Source organism: Lissotriton helveticus, chromosome 4_1 (assembly GCF_964261635.1).
Source record: "Lissotriton helveticus chromosome 4_1, aLisHel1.1, whole genome shotgun sequence".
Classification (NCBI taxonomy): Eukaryota; Metazoa; Chordata; class Amphibia; order Caudata; family Salamandridae; genus Lissotriton; species Lissotriton helveticus.
In genome coordinates, this window is record NC_136063.1 from 2,050,624,619 (window position 1) to 2,050,642,118 (window position 17,500).

At 43.2% G+C, this 17,500-nt stretch overlaps 1 protein-coding gene across 1 annotated transcript in view; it reads right to left on the reverse strand.

Moving 5' to 3' along the window:
• CUL4B (cullin 4B) overlaps window positions 1-17,500 on the reverse strand; it is a 945,370-nt gene that overhangs the window by 876,301 nt on the left and 51,569 nt on the right. Inside the window, exon 3 of the mRNA XM_078688736.1 lies at window positions 1,040-1,155. Coding sequence (XP_078544862.1) covers window positions 1,040-1,155 — 116 coding nt within the window. The remainder of the gene's footprint in view (window positions 1-1,039; window positions 1,156-17,500) is intronic.

Sequence of the window (17,500 nt, forward strand, 5' to 3'; positions counted from 1 at the left end):
GGCCAGAAAACAGTCAGTGAAGCCATAAGATGAAAAGTAGAAATTGAATCAACAGATACAAAATTTGGAGCCTAATGGCGAAGAGGAGTTTTATTCTTTGACAGACTTTGCGTCAGCACTAATCAAATTCTTTGCAAGGGACTGGAGAATGCTAATGTGACGATGACATCTTGGAAAATAACTGACAAAGGCAGTTACCGTATAAACAGAACTGAATTAGTCAGAACACTCTGTGCTTAACTAAGATGAATGCATATCAAACAAAAATGTTGATGTTAATTAAAAAAACTTAGACAGGAAGGGTACTCTCGCTACTCGTTGTAGTTAAACTAATGTTCATTCCTTCAACCAAAAAGAGTGCCGAGGTGCTTTACATCTAGATTTAAACTTTACAAATGCCCAAGACAGTTAATGAAAACCTTCTACTTGTACAAAATATCCAATGCAGGGTGCCAAAGTTGAAACTTACTTGGTTTGGTAGTGAAAGCAGAGTTTAAGACAGTTGAGAGGCCTACAGAGGTAGGGCTAAAGGGCATAAGTTTACATTTTAAGTATTATATATAGCACAAACTACTGAAAACCTGTTCCACTGTCTTCCACTACCATAGTCCTCATTCAATTTTGATGTAATGTATTGAGGGGAAAAAATGCACCGATTTTCCAAGAAATGCATACAATACAAATATGCAGCATACTGTATTTATCAATGCACAAATAAGGGTTAACACTTAACCAGTGAACTGGTGAGGAGGTAGGTAGAAGCAGACGAAAACAGTACGAAGAACAAACTACTTTTTACAGGTCCTTCGACAGCTGGTCCCAGTCAGCACATGGGTTTACATTTTTTACGCACAGCCTCTACCTGGAACATTTCTTTTTAAAGTATCAATTCTAAATAAGCCTCAAGACAGCAGCATAAGTTGAATATTTTTCTACTATAGTCCTTTACCATAACTATTTATCTCAGTCAACTGCTTATTCAAACTCTGATGATTCAAGATTATTTCCATTAGAAAAATTGTATCTGGCAGTTACTGACCTGGTATAGTTCCTCTAGATTATATTTAATTGACGTACTGTTCTGAATGGCTTCAACTGCTTCTTTCAGTTTTTGCCACGTTTCATCTGTGTAGTTTTCAGGCAATTTTGGTTTGTCTATAAAGTAAAAACACAAAGTTGAGAAACCATGTAAATGTTGCACAATCAGTATAGCAAATGGTAAACACATCAGATAATGGAGCTACATTCTTAGAGCTAATCACAGACCACACTGCCACCAAGGCTTTGCACAAAAGCATTACTTCGGTATTGTAAAGCAATTCCACATTGGTGCAATATGTTTAAGGGTGCAGTTGGCATAACACCTGTAATCTGCACTGTCCAACAATTTTCATGTCCCATCTGTTTGTACAAGATTTAATAGAGCGGATATTTGGTATGGTAGAGTGATTTCAAAGTACAGCGCACAGAGTCCGGAAATAAAACGAATAATAGCAGGAATGCATCAAAATAACACTACCCTAAAGCAGCAACAACAAAAAGCACATTATGAGCATAAATAATTAGATCACAGTCTCAAACAAAAGTTGTGTGGAAAGCAACTTGTCGCCAACAGAAAACCACAACTTTTAGTTCCCCAACAAAGTTTACCATCTTATAAACATGATCAGAAAAAAAAAAGTGTGAACAGGTATATTTTGGGTTCATAAACAGACTAAATTATATTCTGAAACTATGCAACAAATAGAGGATTCTATTAAAAGGAGAACTTCCCTTCAAAGCTCCAGACTAAAGGTTTGCTTGGAAAGAAAAAAATCAAATGCCGCATCTCAACAAACGCAGGCGTTAAAAGAAACTGTTAAAGGACACCATTTTCAGTTTGGTGGAAAATGAGGAACGTTTTAATTTTCATCACAAAAAAATCGTGAGCAACCGCGTTCATAGGCTCAACTTAATTTTAAGGGCCAATATCACACAACACCTTTCCCTCACTCGCGCCAAATGTCCTAATTCACTCATGTGCAAGGCCCTCGCCAGAGGCAGACTTGCAAGTGTATTCAAAACGCACAAATGCACACTTGCTTTCAACTCTCTCATCCCATTTTCACTCCTACCTTGTTAAAAATGAAAGTGGGAAAAACCAGGAATTGCCATTTTTCCATAAATGACACAAAAACATGAGCACTTTAAGAATCAACACATTGCAGAATTCAAACTCAAAATGTTAATAGTTCTCCTTGCCTTAATTCAAAACACTCTGAAGAATTTGAATATCCCTCTTAGTGGGAGGAGGGGTTTCTGTTGTATGTTTCTAGTTAATTTTAGTTAACTTAAATAACTGACTTCGTCAGAGAAGTTGCAAAAATGTGCATTACGTTTATAACTTGGGATGAAACAAATAGTCAGGCTGACCCAGAGAATCACAATAGAACGGTGCCTCTGAAAGGAGAATTGAGCTGGGCAAACAACTGTATGCCTGTCTATATTTGGTAGGTAACAGTTGCATATGCTGTAAAGTATGTTTCCCAAAAATGAAGGGCAATATACACCAGTTTATAATCTCCTATGCCACCAACGAAAACATTAAAGCACAGCATTGTAGCACAATATAAACTAATTTAACATGATCTGCTACTTACAGAAACATAGGACAAAATTATTGTATTTGTTGAGATCTACTGAAGAGAGTCCTCTGCATGCCTTTGTGATGCTCTGTTGGCCCAATCATTGGAAATTTACGAAAATCATGACAGCGACCTAGAGATTTTCTTGTGTTTTACCTTTTGTTTTTTTAGATTGACATTCCAGCTGGGGAGACACTCAATAAGTACCCACATTCTGAGTGATACTTACCTCAACCCAAGCGATGTGCGAGGGAAAATTGCTACCACCGCAGTGCTAGTCAGGCGATTCTGCCCTTTAACTGGTGCCATTGCTGGGAGCAATTGTCTCCTGGCTGTCCCTTGCACAAGGCCAATTCAGTCGTCATAAATGGAGTAATGATTACCAACTAGGAATGGAAAATGAATGAAGGATGCAGATCGTAAGTATGGGAACCTGCACATTATGAATTCACTGTTAAATGCAGAGGTCCATCGGACTACTAGTTTACTGCCCAAAAATGCTCATCCCCTTTATGCTATAATGGTGATGTCTATCTGAAGACACCAACTGGCGCACATTCTCCATGTCCCCCTGCCCATGAAGGGTACCTGGTGAGGTGGGTGAAGGCTAAAGCCTGTCCCTTTTATATCGAAATGAAGTTTTGCCTTGCCTAGATGAAAATCATTCCTCACCATGTCACCATATTGTGACTATGTCCTTTGTTAAGAGATAACATCAAGCCTCCAGATTGAGGCTAGCACACATCACATAAAACCCCAGTCAAAACTGGTCTTAAGGTGTATTCTGAGTAGGAAACCTACAAAACAAACAACAAGCATTGGCATAGCCAATAGGTCTAGCTTTTGGGACCTTATAAGTATTTAGTTATGCAGCACAATATCCTTGGTGCAAAAACAACTGTGGCATGGCTAAACACTTAGAAGGTATCAAAGGCTATTGGCTATGCCAATGCTTGTTTTTTGTTTACGCAGAGAGAGATTAATTGATCGGTCCCGAGTCAAAGGATGTTGTAGTTCCTCAATTCCAAAGTCGGCAGCTCAGGACAGAGGCCATTTCTCATCCATGACAACTGCAGATTGAACACAGATCTGTGCAACGGGTGCAACAACCCATTTAACTATTTTCTTTTTCACAGACAAGAGGTTAGAAGCTCAACTGCATTAATAAAGGGAAGTATACAGTTGAGAAAACAATTGTGCACACCATACGCACCAAATTAAGCACTATATAAAATTGTATACAAGTGGCACCTCTCAGCAGCTACACAAAATAGATAAGACTAAACCTAGCTGTGTCGAACCAATGTATGTTTGCATAATTTCTAACAGATATGAATAGAAAGTCCACGACAAGCTAGAATTTCAATGTCAAAGGATCATCATTTTTAGTTTCACGGCTTTTGAACTATGCACAAACACATCCTAACAGACCTTATTCAGACAGGAGACGCGATTATTTTAAAGACAAAAAGTACTTTGTTTTAACCTACTGATGCAGCAAGGTTTTGCTCGTAAAGAGACTTGCTCGGACTCAATACTCCCGTAATAATATATTACATTCTAATAAACACGTTTTGTCTTATTAACATTGCAAAACATGACCTTTCTAGTAAGTTGGGGAAGCTTGACAATGTGTTTCTTACTAATCGTAACTCGAGTAACCTAATATGGCTGGCGAAACGCGGGAATTTTTCAGTGCGTGCGTCTGTCACACTCACGTGACATGACGTACTTTCTGCTTTGGTGGGAAAGTTTTGCTTCTGCGCACTAGAACTAAAGACGGTTGTTCTATGTTTTCATGTTCTAACGCTTGCATTGCTGCTTTTATTAGATTGTTCGTTCTGCTCAATTCCTAGACGCTGTAGTTAAAATAAAGTAATGGGAATAGAGTAGAGATAAGTGGTTTACAATGCATTCATTTATTCTTTGTTCTAAAACGGTTTCTCTTTGACTTTGCTACTAGCTCGTATTTGGGCCGGATGTGTCATTGCTGAACTCCATCTTGAGACTCTCAATGTGCATGTACTTATTTCTCCCGAGTCCACAAGCCATGGCATTGAATCTATACCAACAACAGTATTGCCTGCGATGCACCTGGGAAAATGAACTATTGACCCACGGAAAGGAAGACAACTTACCAATCTTCGTATACATTGTATTTGTTATTGAAAAATCCATTGTTGGGAGGAATAAAAGTGCATGGGAGAATAAAACTATGGGAGGGAACATTAATTTGAATATATGAATCAAGTGACCTCATAACTTGTATGGTGTGATGACCTCTCCTCGTCTTTTGACCAACCAAATTGAGGGAATACACACATTTGCAACATTGCCCTGGAAAATGACATAACTAAGGTAGGCTTAGCTAGTTAGAATGTCCGACTTGTCCGAATAGCTGACCTGTCACTGACCCAACGCACTCAATAGGCAATCGAGAGCAGAGGTAGCAGAGATGATGGCGGAGCACTCTGTCAGAAGAAATCTATAACCCAATCGGGGTACTGGAGGGAGAGAATTCGCTAACCCAATCAGGATCGAACTGTTAGCCGCAGTGAGGGGTGTGACGCTGGCGTTGCACTTAGCTGAGGGTACCTGTTTCCAACCTGAATCTATCATAATTTGGTCATCACTGGTCCTGATCTACACCTGTGCTGTCTTACTGGCATCTGAACTACTAGAAGTCATGTTCTTTATTCCAGCCCGTGGCCAGGGTTGGTCTTCACACCATTCTAGGTAAATATAAAATTCACGTGGGTATGTCATTGTACTGTTTCCCTTTTCTACCCTCCCTTTGTTTCAATGCTTAGAGAAAGTCTCATAATATTTTTGCATCATCTTGCTTTGATTATATTCTTCCAAATTGAACAAACCTTGAGTAATTTAGTATGGACTCTGACATTTAAGAATTTACTTAGATAAAGTGTTCAAATGTTTCCCGAGTCTTTGGTTATTTTAATGAGTGCAAATGTTTATATCTTGACTATTATTCTGATACACTTGCTCCCTTAGGTACTTGTGACGAGGAGGACTCGGGCCCTCCTGCCTACCTGTTAACATCTCACCTCTTTTTGCACAGCATACAGACGCCTGGAAGACGCCAGCGGACACGACCTATGACCCAGAGATGTATACAATGGACCCATGTTTCTTTAATTGGGCGGAGCTGGAGCCAGACACCGCCCACCTACTGCAGGTAAAACCCAGCCCAGACTCTGCTCAGGTGTGTGATACACCCAGAGGTGGAGAAGGAGTGTGTTGGCGAGAAGACTGAGCGGAAGGAGCGGACTGGAGATCGAGGAGAGAGGAAGACTGGGGGGATTGCGGAGGAGCCGCGAGAAGAGCCGAGGACGGAGGAGGCGACTCCGGGAGAGCGGAGGACGGAGACATCAACGGAAGAAGAGCGGAGCCCGGAAGGAGCAGGAGGCGGAGACCGAGACTCCAACGACAAGCCGGGAGGCCAACGGGACGGCGCAGCGCCCAGTCACACTTCCCGAGAAGTGTGGCTAGAACAGGTACGGGCTCGCTTCACGGGCTGGGCGGGACGGAGGTGGAGTAAACCCCCCTGACGTGCATTCGGCACACCTAGTGTTAAACCCCCCCCCCCCTCACATACCGGCACTGAGACAGGGTTTTGTAAATAGCACGTGTGTGTCCTCACTACCCCTTCCCTTTTCAACCCGCGAGAGGGTGCCGCACTAACGCTGGTGTCCTTTCCTTCCTGGGGGCTGCTGAACCGGCGAGGACAACGGCGGAAGATCGGCCTACGACTCCCAGGAGACACCGGGAGCGGAGACTGGGAACCGCGAGAAGCACGACAGAGGAGATCGACGACCCCCTCCCATTCTACCGCCTACCAGTGCAGAAGAGGCGTCTGTACAAAGTAATAAAACCCGCTTTGCCAAGCACCCCGGTGTCCGTGAGCCTATTTGAAATCCCAGGCGAAGTGCCACAGTACTCTAGGTACCGGTGACAAAAATTGGTAAGTCAAATGGTATAGGTCCTAAATGGTAAATTAAAATTCTGATTAAGCGTAGGTTTACCTGTTCAAAGTGTCATTGGGAAGATTTTATACATGCATTAAGGTGTGGTATCAAATTAAGAAAAATGCCAGCGATAATAACCTCAACAAATTTCTATGGCAGGAACTGGAAATGCAAAAAAAATCAGAGGCAAATAAATTCCTGTCACGTGCACTGGAGCTAACATGCTCTTCCAAACTATGGGATAAAAAATGTGCCTTTATTTCCTTCAAACAGGCATTAAATAAAGCCGCCAAATTTCATTCGTTGATCACTGATAAAGAATTTTTTTCACATCGTTCCCATTCATGGTCTGTGATCAATAGTTACAAAACTCTTACCCCGGCAGCCTATTTGGACACAACTTACTCCATTTTTTATCAAAAAAAGATTAATGGCCTTGCGCTTCGGCAAATTTCCAACTCTTGCCGACGAACCTACCTGGAAGCACATTGAATCTGTTGATTGTCGTCTTTGTGGTAACACAAAGGAAGATTTAATTCACATAATATGCCATTGTAAGAAGCTGAACAAGGAGCGATCGCTTTTCTTAAAGAAAATCTTTCTGGTTAAGAGAATACGCACATGCAGGACGGCAGTCATTGGTGGCTTGGACTCAACAGCTCCCCAAATGAATTGTAAGATGGTAAAGTTCTTGTTGGCCTTTGAAAAATGCTTGAAAGCAAGCCCGTCAATGATCATATAACATCATTAAGACTTCTTAGGATAGAGGACAAACCCTGAAGGAAGTTTTTAGTTTAAGGTTTTAGGAAAGATATCTTTTGGAATTACTTTTATTGAAATTAATGCTTATTTGATTTCTCTTTTTAGGATGTTTTATTTTAATTTTGGCTGAATATTGTAAAGGAAATTTGTTATGGTTTTAATTAACTAAACAATAAAGACTAAACTCAAACTCAAACTGTTCAAAGTGTGTAGGTCTTTATGGGCCCAGGTGAGTATGTGTAAACAAGCAGGTGAGCCCGCGCTCTATCACCACTACTGCCTACAAATGCCTCAACTTCAATGCAAGTCAATGGAGAAAATGAATCCCTTCTATTATTTTTTTCAAAATGGTCTTTCCGGTTTCCAAACGGCATGTGTTCATAACCCATTATCAGTCTATATAGCAGACCCAACTTCTTGCGGCAGGGGAGTTTGTTGTGGTCGACTTTTTTTATGGTAACACTAGTTTACAAAATGAGTTGCTTTAGAAAGAAAAATATGATGCAAGGGTTCCCCCAGAGAGACGAAAATTAAACATGTGGAGGATGTGATGGGAAAGGGCCACATAGCGTAGGCAAAGTACACCGAATGATTTGCCTTACACCCATGTACAATGTTTTCCATGTCACATCTGTGCGCTTTACAAATATTTATAATTGTAAGAACTAGACGATAATGGTCCCAATCATCGATAGGGTCTTGCGTACGGATCAACCTTCTAAAGTAGACCAATTCCAGATCCGCTGTGCTTGTGAGCATTGGTTGTTGGCAAAAGTCACGACCATATATAACAAAGGAACGGACACGGAAGCAGGAAAACAATGTGCCTCTCTTTCAGAAAAAGTTGGCAGCCATCTTAAGACAGGAAGTTTGGCTGTCCTTTACAATGGATTGGTACATTTTACTATACAAGTTATTTTTACTTGAATTCAAAGAAAATGCTAACTATATCAAAAAGTGTCCTCAAGCGCAGAAATCATCTGTGGGTTCTCGATCACTCTACTACTCTAAAATACACTGTTGTCTGTGATTGGAAATCTTTTGTTTGTAACTGGCCAACGCCAGTTCAACGATGCCCCTAAATCAATCACTACTTGCCGAACCCACACCCCATTCTACTTTGATATGTTTTGCCACCAGCAACATGACGAAGACTGCGAGTGACATCACAGGAGTGCCGGAGCGGGCACGCACCATGTGATCGCATTGTGTGTGCTCCGGAACAGGGGTTGGGAAGGAAGGATCCCCAAGTTCAGAGGGGAGGGGCTGTACAGACACCCCAAAGCATGAGCGGGCGAGTGTGGAGCCTGCTGCGGTGAAGGTAGGGGGTGGAGGCAGACCGCAGCTCTGCCGCCTCTTCCAACAGCCGCAGGTTCATAGGCAAACGGCTTGCGTCGAACGTTGGGACGGAACCCTGAAGAGTAGGCGGTACCGCCTCGACCCTGGAGGTACCTCTTACACAGAAAGAGGCTCAATGCATGCTCAGCGCTTACCTTGCAGGAGCGAGCAGCGGCGCCATAAGTTTCCAAAGCGCGAGTGAGATAATTGCAAACAGATGGTGCCGCTGCTCGCTCTCGTAAGGCAAACGCCGCATATGCATGAGGGCTCATTGGAAACAGTGCAGAACATGCATGAGTTACCAAAAAAGCCCAGAGTGATTCCAAGAGGTCATTCTAAAGCAGCGCTTGCGCTGCATAGGTGAGACTTAAAAAAATCTCCATGATAGGAAGAACCCAGAAACAAATACTAAACCCATAAGCTTGTACCTTGTTCATTTTTAATTCCTCATAGAATATGCCTGAGTAACTATGCAGCAGATACTGCAGGACATGGGTAGAAATTCAGCAGTACAGCCATCAGCCCTCCCGATAGTGTCCAAGAATGGGAAAGCCTGTAGTCATGAAGTAGTGGTATATGCACACAAGAATCGCTTGTATGTGTACTGGAGTAATTGAATATTAAGTTCTGCTGGGAACAAGGGTATCACTGACTGATCACCAGCGTAATAAACAATGAGCTAAAGAAGCGTATCCCTTCGGGTAACTTCCCCCGGTTGCACAACTAAATTCCCAAAAGGGATTGATCCACTGTAGTTCAACAGGTAAACAGAGTTAATGTTGCATAGTGTTTATTCTGTATCATCGTTGAAATGAAGTAAACATTTTTCAAACAATAGGTGTCAAAGACATGGGTAGGTCGAATTCTCTTGAACCCGATGGATCAGGTAGTATAGACCCAATGCATTTCGAGCAGAACCCTTTGTCAGGGGAAGTTAAATCTAAAAAATGAAACTAAAAAAGCCACGGATAAAACACGAGCTCTGCGTACAACACGAGGTTAGTAACGAAAATGTATTGGTTAAGTGTACGATTAACCGATGCTAAACGGTTATATGTGGTGACAAATAGAATAAGAACTAGAAAAAGAGTGGACTATGGTGAACATTTAAACTGCAGTACATAGCGCAACACCATGCATGATGTTAGAAAATTATTAGTGAGACTAGTGTGGTGATTAGAAAGAGAGAGAGATATTAACGTGCTATACAGCATAAATTAGTACGTTTGATCAGAGCAGGTCATATATAAGCGCGGGTCCAAGCAAGTGAAAAATAAATGAAAGCATGGGTCCAAACAAGTGAAACAAGCATTTGCAATGCAATAGGTCTCGCATTAGGAAAGTTTGAGCTATTGGTATTGTAAATGACAACTTTTTTATTTATGTTTTGTTTTTGAAAATAGCGAAATTAATACCTTTGTCATTTACAATGCCAATAGTTATAACTTTCACAAATGTGACACCTACAGCATTTGTAATGCAACATGTGTTGTATTTACGTGACTTACATGTATTGATATTACAAGGAACAATGGCTTTTAATTTCTTTTCAATAATTAATACTTAAATAAAAGTTATTGTAATTTATAATGACAATAGCTTAAAGTTTTGTACATAACTTTTGTGGAGATTATGTTCAGTGTATTTTATTGTGACTAAAATCCAATAACAGAAGTGAAATATTAACATCTTTTTGTTAAATTTGTAATAAAGCTTGAAACATTGAGAGAACATATTTGAACCATGTGTTGTTGAATGGTTGCACAGATTGATGCTGTGGTGGTGCTGAGTGATGTTGTGATGGCCAACGAGTGATGTTGTTGCGTTCAGTGATGCTGTGGTAGCACATAGCGATGTTGTGGTGCCCCTCAGTGATGGTGTGGTGGTGCGGAGTGATGCTGTATGCTATGCTATGTTTTGTTATGCTATGTTTTGCTATCCTATGCTTTGATGTGTTATGCTATGCTGTGTTTTGTTATGCTATGTTTTGTTATGCTTGGTTATGTATGCTATGTTTTGTTGTGTTTTGTTATGTTATGCTTGTTGTGTTTTGCTATGTTATGCTATGCTATGTTTTGTTATTGTATGCTTTGTTTTATGGTATGCTATGTTTTGTTCTGCTATGTTTTGTTCTGCTTTGTTATGTTATGCTATACAATGCTTTGTTGTGTTTTGTTATGCTATGCTTTCCTATCCTTTGTTTTATGGTATGCTATGTTTTGTTCTGCTATGTTTTGTTCTGCTTTGTTATGTTATGCTATACAATGCTTTGTTGTGTTTTGTTATGCTATGCTTTCCTATCCTGTGTGTGTGTGTGTGTGTGTGTGTGTGTGTGTGTGTGTGTGTGTGTGTGTGTGTGTGTGTGTGTGTGTGTGTGTGTGAGTGAGTGAGTGAGTGAGTGAGTGAGTGAGTGAGTGAGTGAGTGAGTGAGTGAGTGAGAGAGAGAGAGAGAGAGAGTGAGTGAGGGTGAGTGAGGGGGGTGTGAGGGTGAGGGTGTGAGGGTGAGTGAGGGTGTGAGGGCGGAAGGCTTTGGTAGGGAAAACAATAAAAAAAAGGTAACTGATTATACCCAGTTATAAAGTCTCTGTAGTCGGATTAAAAAAGAAAAAAAAAACAAGAGCGCCGTGTGAGCAGGCGCAGGGGAGTCCTCACCTTTTAAAAGCACATGCCCTGAACTGAAGACCACACCAGGTGTATCGACCACGCCGATAATCGCGTCCTTTGATCAGTGGCTGCGAGCTTTCCCACTCTTTGCTTCCTGTAGTTCAAGCAATTTCTATAGGCTGGCTGGGGCAGAGCAAGCAAACAACCTGCAGATTAGGCCTGGTTTATGATACCCCTTAGAGTGCATAGGCGTACCTTTGAACACGTTTCCACAGTAATCTTGCCTCATCAACCTCACACACAAGTAACTTTACTCTCTTATCGGCCAGCACAATCACCTTGAACGGTTGCACGTGCTTGAAGAGCTCATACTGGTTGTTGGGATGAAAGGCTTACAGACACCTCTCTCAGCCCCAGCCCGGTCTCAAAGCCGTGGTTGCAGTTGGGTCACCTTCGCTGCACAAACTGTCCACTCTACTAGCGTAAATTCATATTTGGGTTTTACAAAACATGTCTTTATGCCGGTCAATTAATTTATATGAATGTTACGTGCAATAAAATGTGTTTCCAGCGATAGTGTGCTTTCAAGGGCGAACATTCAATATAAAGTTAACGAACACCCACAAGTTGTCAATACCAATGCTTACTCGTGCAATTCGAAAAATGAGAATTTTCCAAAACTCTGTTAATCTACTCCACACATAGGCATAAAACTACAGGTGTATATTTGCATGTTTTTTTCTCAGAATTTGATCCTAAGCCTGTTGCGTTCTCAATCCACCATTCTAACACAAACGGGGGAGGCTGCTCGGTCCCATGTAGACATGGGCTCGTGGGAAAGGTTTCTCGCAGCCAGTCAAGATGGCCACAGCCCAGGTGACCTCACAGGCGTGGCGCCCGACAGGTGCATGGCACCACGCCAGCACTTTGCATTTTCCTACCAAAGGGACTTAGTCACTCGGCAAACAAGACAAGTAAGCAAGAGGGTATACTAAAGTATACAAGAGGGTCTCGATGCTCGACCTAAAAACAAGATACTGCCTAACGTGAGGTTCTGCCTTTAAGTGACGTCAGGCGGCCGCACGCACTTCCGCGCAGGCGCAGAGTGTTCTTGGCCGCGCCCACTTCTCCGCTTGCTGATGGCATACAAGAGGCGATGGACAGCACTGGAGCCCCTGGCCGCGTCGGCCCCGCCCGCCCATCCATCGGGAGCCGGTCAGAAGGAGGGATTCCAACAACAAAAGAGCCCGGTGAGAAAAGGGGGGGGGGGGGAGTGTGTGTGTCTGTGTCTGTGTCTGTGTCTGTGTGTCTGTGGGCGTGCCTGCGTGTTTCGGAGGCCAGGGGACGGGCAGCCACATACAAAAGCGCGAGGCGCGCTCACGCGGACAAATCTGAGACAGCAGCAGAGGTGCGTGGCCGAATGCTGTCTCAGATTCCCCCGAAAGTAACAACTATAGGTCCAGAGCTAGACAGCGCATGCTACGCGTGCGCAGCTCTACGCTCGACCTAAAAACTATTTCCACAGAGTGACCAAAATAAGTTAAATCTTCCATTAACAACTTGACCGGTAAAGAGATGTGGGTCACAAGCGTGTAAATATTACCGCAAAGTATGCAGAAATAACAAGAATGGAGGATCTTACCGGAGTGACACTAGCGTTGTGTCCCGTATGTCAAGGCTAGTGTATGTGCGGCATGAATGCCGGAAGATGTGGCTAATGTCCCAGAAGTAATCCCAGAATTAGTGCGATTGAATTAAATTAAGCAAAGATGGTAAAATTTCTGTCAAGAACAGTAAACAAGCAAAATGCAATAGGTCTCGCCTTTGAATAAGTTAAAAGCCTAGTGGAGGAGTGTGGCTCACTGATTAGAGCGGCAGACCCTGATGCAGAGGTCTAGCCCGGGACCAGGGTTCAATTCCCGACGCGGCAGGGTCCTGAGCCCAAAAATGTCCATGGACTCGATAATTCTCGCCTCGATGCCTATTCTAATCATGGGGTCCCACGCTGCAACTCTGGGCAATAGTTGCTTAATCTCCACTACGGCGGCCCACCCGCTGCAGGATGCCTGGCTTTCACCCTGGGGATACCCAGTAGGGGTTATCTCACAGGGAAAAGCCAGGACGGGTTCCCAAGGCAAGCGCCTTGATGCCTTCGGGTGATACGTGCGCTATATAAGTCGCAATACATTTACGCAATACATACAAAGCCATTTGCTTTGCTAATGGTATTGTACAGCAAAGCAAATGGCTTTAACTTAATGAAAGTCAAGACCTATTGCATTTTAATGCTTGGTGAACAGAGAACAAGAGAAAGCGGTCAAACATCTGTTGGGCGGCTTTGGGCTTTACATTTCGAATTTGTTCATTTGCCAGCTTGGTGAGCGCATTTAAAATGATTACATGCAGTCAGTACCGCACTGCACAGTCATGTTTCACAAAACAGTTTACAGCTGTCAACAATTTAAACGTCAGTTTAACGACAAGGGGCCTGTGTTTTAATGTAAGTATGTTTTTGTTTTCCTTTTCCAAATAATGTATATCATTTAGTAGACCGTATCAATAGCTTGCTCGCGGTGAAGTGCAAACACATGCACGAAATGCCCTTGAGTTCACAACAGCTGACGACCGCCATGTATCCCTGACTTAATGTATGTTTATGGACATTCCTGTTTTTTTTTAATCTATGGATGACCAGTGTAAAAGATGTTCTTAGCGACAGAATATCTAAAAAGCCGATAAACATTTATTTTTTTATCAAGCAAACAATGGCAATAAGAAATTAAACATAGTTCTGTGGGTTTAAATCTGGGTCAAATATTTCAACATAGAAATACTACCATTTTACTCTCACATCTTCCCATAACTTGCTGAGTGAGAGAAGACACAATAAAACACCTACAAAATGGGGGGGGGAGGAAGAGTGTGAGACAGTGTCATTGAGGATAAGAAGGATGAAGATAAAAGACAGCAAACTGAATTTTTTCGAAGCACTTAAATAATGCGTACCATTACTGCCTAACTCAGTGGTGCTGCCGGGATTGACCTTGGAATGATGAAAGGGAGAGCCAGCCCCGCCTTGTTTCGAACCTTGAGACGAAGGACGGTGGGGGTGAAGAAGAGTCTTATGAGAGTGCAGGAAGCTTGTGAGATAGGTGGAATGAATGTGGTCGGGATCAGAAAGGCTGGGTGAGGTATGGATGGGAAGGGGTGCTAGGAAGGAGCGTGGTAAGGAGGGAAGGCCAGAGCTACACAAGGAGGGGAGTGGATGAAAGCTGAAAGATGACTGACTAGTTCCTAAGTCAGACTCACCGCCTGTGAAGTCTGCATCACCTGTGAGTCACAAGTGTCAATCATATCAGTGCGGACTCAGCATTTCACCCATCCTCGGTTGATAGAAAAGATTCACTCGAAATAGATGATACAAAAACACACGTTTTAAACACCGAGAGAAGGTTCGGTTTGCGCTGAGCACTTTAGCAAGTACTTCAGTGGTCACTATAAAAGGCCCTCGGAACCTTTACCCCAAATGCAGGAGGCATCCTGGGAATTAAATTGGAAGACACAAAGAACTCGTAGGCATAACTCGTGACCTGCAAAGTAATCCATTACCACCAGCTAACTACAATTACACCTTTGCGCGTCTGTCTCTAGCACTTCTTTCCTCCATCACACAGGTAGACGCTACACCCCAAGGTCACAACACCTCGCTCGTCACTAGCGCACTACTTCCAAGCGTTCCCACAAAGGTTCACAACAACAAATACAGCAAAAAACCTTCCGGCTATTTAAACCCTCTGTTTGTTGTACTACTTGTCTGATAATGCGCTTCAACGCCTCGCAATAGTACCGGAGGCGCTACATAAATGCTACAGTACAGAAACAGGGAGGCGTGAAGCCGGTTGTTTGAGGTCCATAACTGGGAAAGGAAGGAGTGGAGAAACGGCCAGGAGAGAAAGGAACAGCGTGCTGTGCTCGCCGGGACCAGGCAGAGAGGACGGGTAAGTCCTCCTGGTGCTAACCCCGCCTCAAAGACCTGCGGATCCAGACCGGACTTCAGCTCGAGCTTGAGACATTCAGGAGGAGGAGGGAGAGGGAGCGCTGCCAGGCAGACTCGCAGGGATCGTTTTGTCAAGGGTCAAAGCTCCGCGATCAGAAATCGGAGTAAGATTTTCTCTCCCGACCCGAACTCTGCGGTTCTGAGCTCCGGGGGTCAGAACTCTGCGAATTGGAGCTAAAGGGTCAGAACTCAGCGGATCACAGCTCTGGAGATCAGAACTTTGGGAATCCGAGCTTCAGGGGATACGATCACTGAGAATTGGAGCTAAAGGGTCAGAACTCCGCGAATCCAAGCTCCGGGGATCAGAACTTTGCAAGTCCGAGCTCTGTGGCCAGAACTCTGCAAACCAGAGGCCCAGAAACAGGGTTTGAGTCCAGAGCCGGATGTCCAGCAATGGCTTTTAAGTGCTTGGAATCAGAGTTTGGGACTGAGTGAATAGCATCTGAAATCATTCCTGCTAGTTTCGGGTAGCAGCAGAAGTGTTCAGACCGAGTCAGCATTCAGACCCGCTACTAACACCTCGCCTGCACGCAGCTGACCTAGATAAAGGTGGGGGTCGGGTGAGCGCTGGGGCAGGAAACCAGTAGATGGAGCAAGGGGGCACAAAGGGAAAGTACAGGGCACAGGCAAAGATATCCTGAGGAGGGGGGAAGTGAAAGCGAGACACAAATCAAAAGAGAGGGAAAGGGGGGGGCAGAGTCTGGGAGGGGCAGTGTGACAGCGACGGCAGGAGGGAGGCGCGGCCCCTCCCCTGTGCGGGCGAACTTGCAAAAAAACTCTTGGCTTACTAAAGAAAACAAACCTGGATCTCTTGTCTTTATGGGGCCATGTGTTTGGCCCCATAAAGATAAGAAACCTTTTACGGCAGAAGGAAGTCAGACAAGCCCGTCCAAGTGGGCCGTCTGTAAAAGAGAAAAAAATACGTCAACACCTCTTTCCCAATGGCTGGCCGCCATTTAGCATTAACGGTGACGCCAGTCAATGGGAATGAGGGGCGGGGCTTAAAGCCAGTTACAGAATTCCCTCTAAATCATTAAATCTCGCCAGCGAGACTGCACACGTGCGCAGCCTTGCGCTAGCCGAAACCTAAAAATGTTCGTATTGTATTGTATTGTAATTGCAGTTATATAGCGCTTACCACCCCGTACGAGGAGTTGAAGCGCTTTTTCGGCAAGTAGCACGCTACTCCAGGACCCATAGAGGGTTAGTAGTGTTGAATTAGTATAGTGAAACATGCAAGTACATTTTAAGTGGTGGATAGGTTAGTCAGTTAATTGGATTTGAAATTATAGCAGAAGGATAGAGGAGGACAAAGGATTGTGTTTATATAGCGCGTGTTGACGCATGCTATTCAGGAAGCCTACAAAGGATTAGTGGTGAATTAATATGGTGAAATATGAAGTAATTTCAGTGGTCAATATTAGTCAGTTACTTGGAGTGAGAAGGATAGCGGAGGGATAAAAGGGGAAGAAAGATTTGCATTCATATAGCACTTGTTACCCCTGATGGGTGTTGAAGCGCTTTTCTGGTGAGTAGTTCCGGAACCCATAAAGGATTACTGTTGAAAATGAGTATAGTAAAACAAATATGAAGTAATTTGACTAGTGGATATGTTATTCAGTTATGTGGGCAGTATATTAGTAAGGTTTAATATGGAATTTGAGAAGTGAACATGTTAGTCTGTTAATTTCGATAGAAAAGGATAGTAGAGGGATAAAAGAGTGAAGGATTTTTTTTTCTTTCTTTTTAGGTCTTAGCAGTAAGAGGGGGCTTTTGGATGAGTAAAAAGGAGTTTTGGAGGGGGGGACTCAGAGGGAAGAGTTTAGAAAGGTTTGTTTTAGAGGATCGTATAGTAAAAGAGGTGTCAGATAATGCAAGGAGGGGTAGAGTAGGAGAGAGTCTAGCAAGGGTTATTTTGGCAATCAGTAGTGGTATGGGGTTTGGGATAAATGAGAGAGTGGAAGTAGAGGATATATTGATAGAAGTATAGGATGGGAGATAGGGTAGTGCATTGGAAGGAGTAGTAGAAGAAGTTTGAGCTGAGTCAGAAGGTTGGGCTAGAAGATATATTGAGCGAAGTATAGGCTGAGAAATAGGGTAGTGCATTGGAAATGCTATATTAGAAGAAA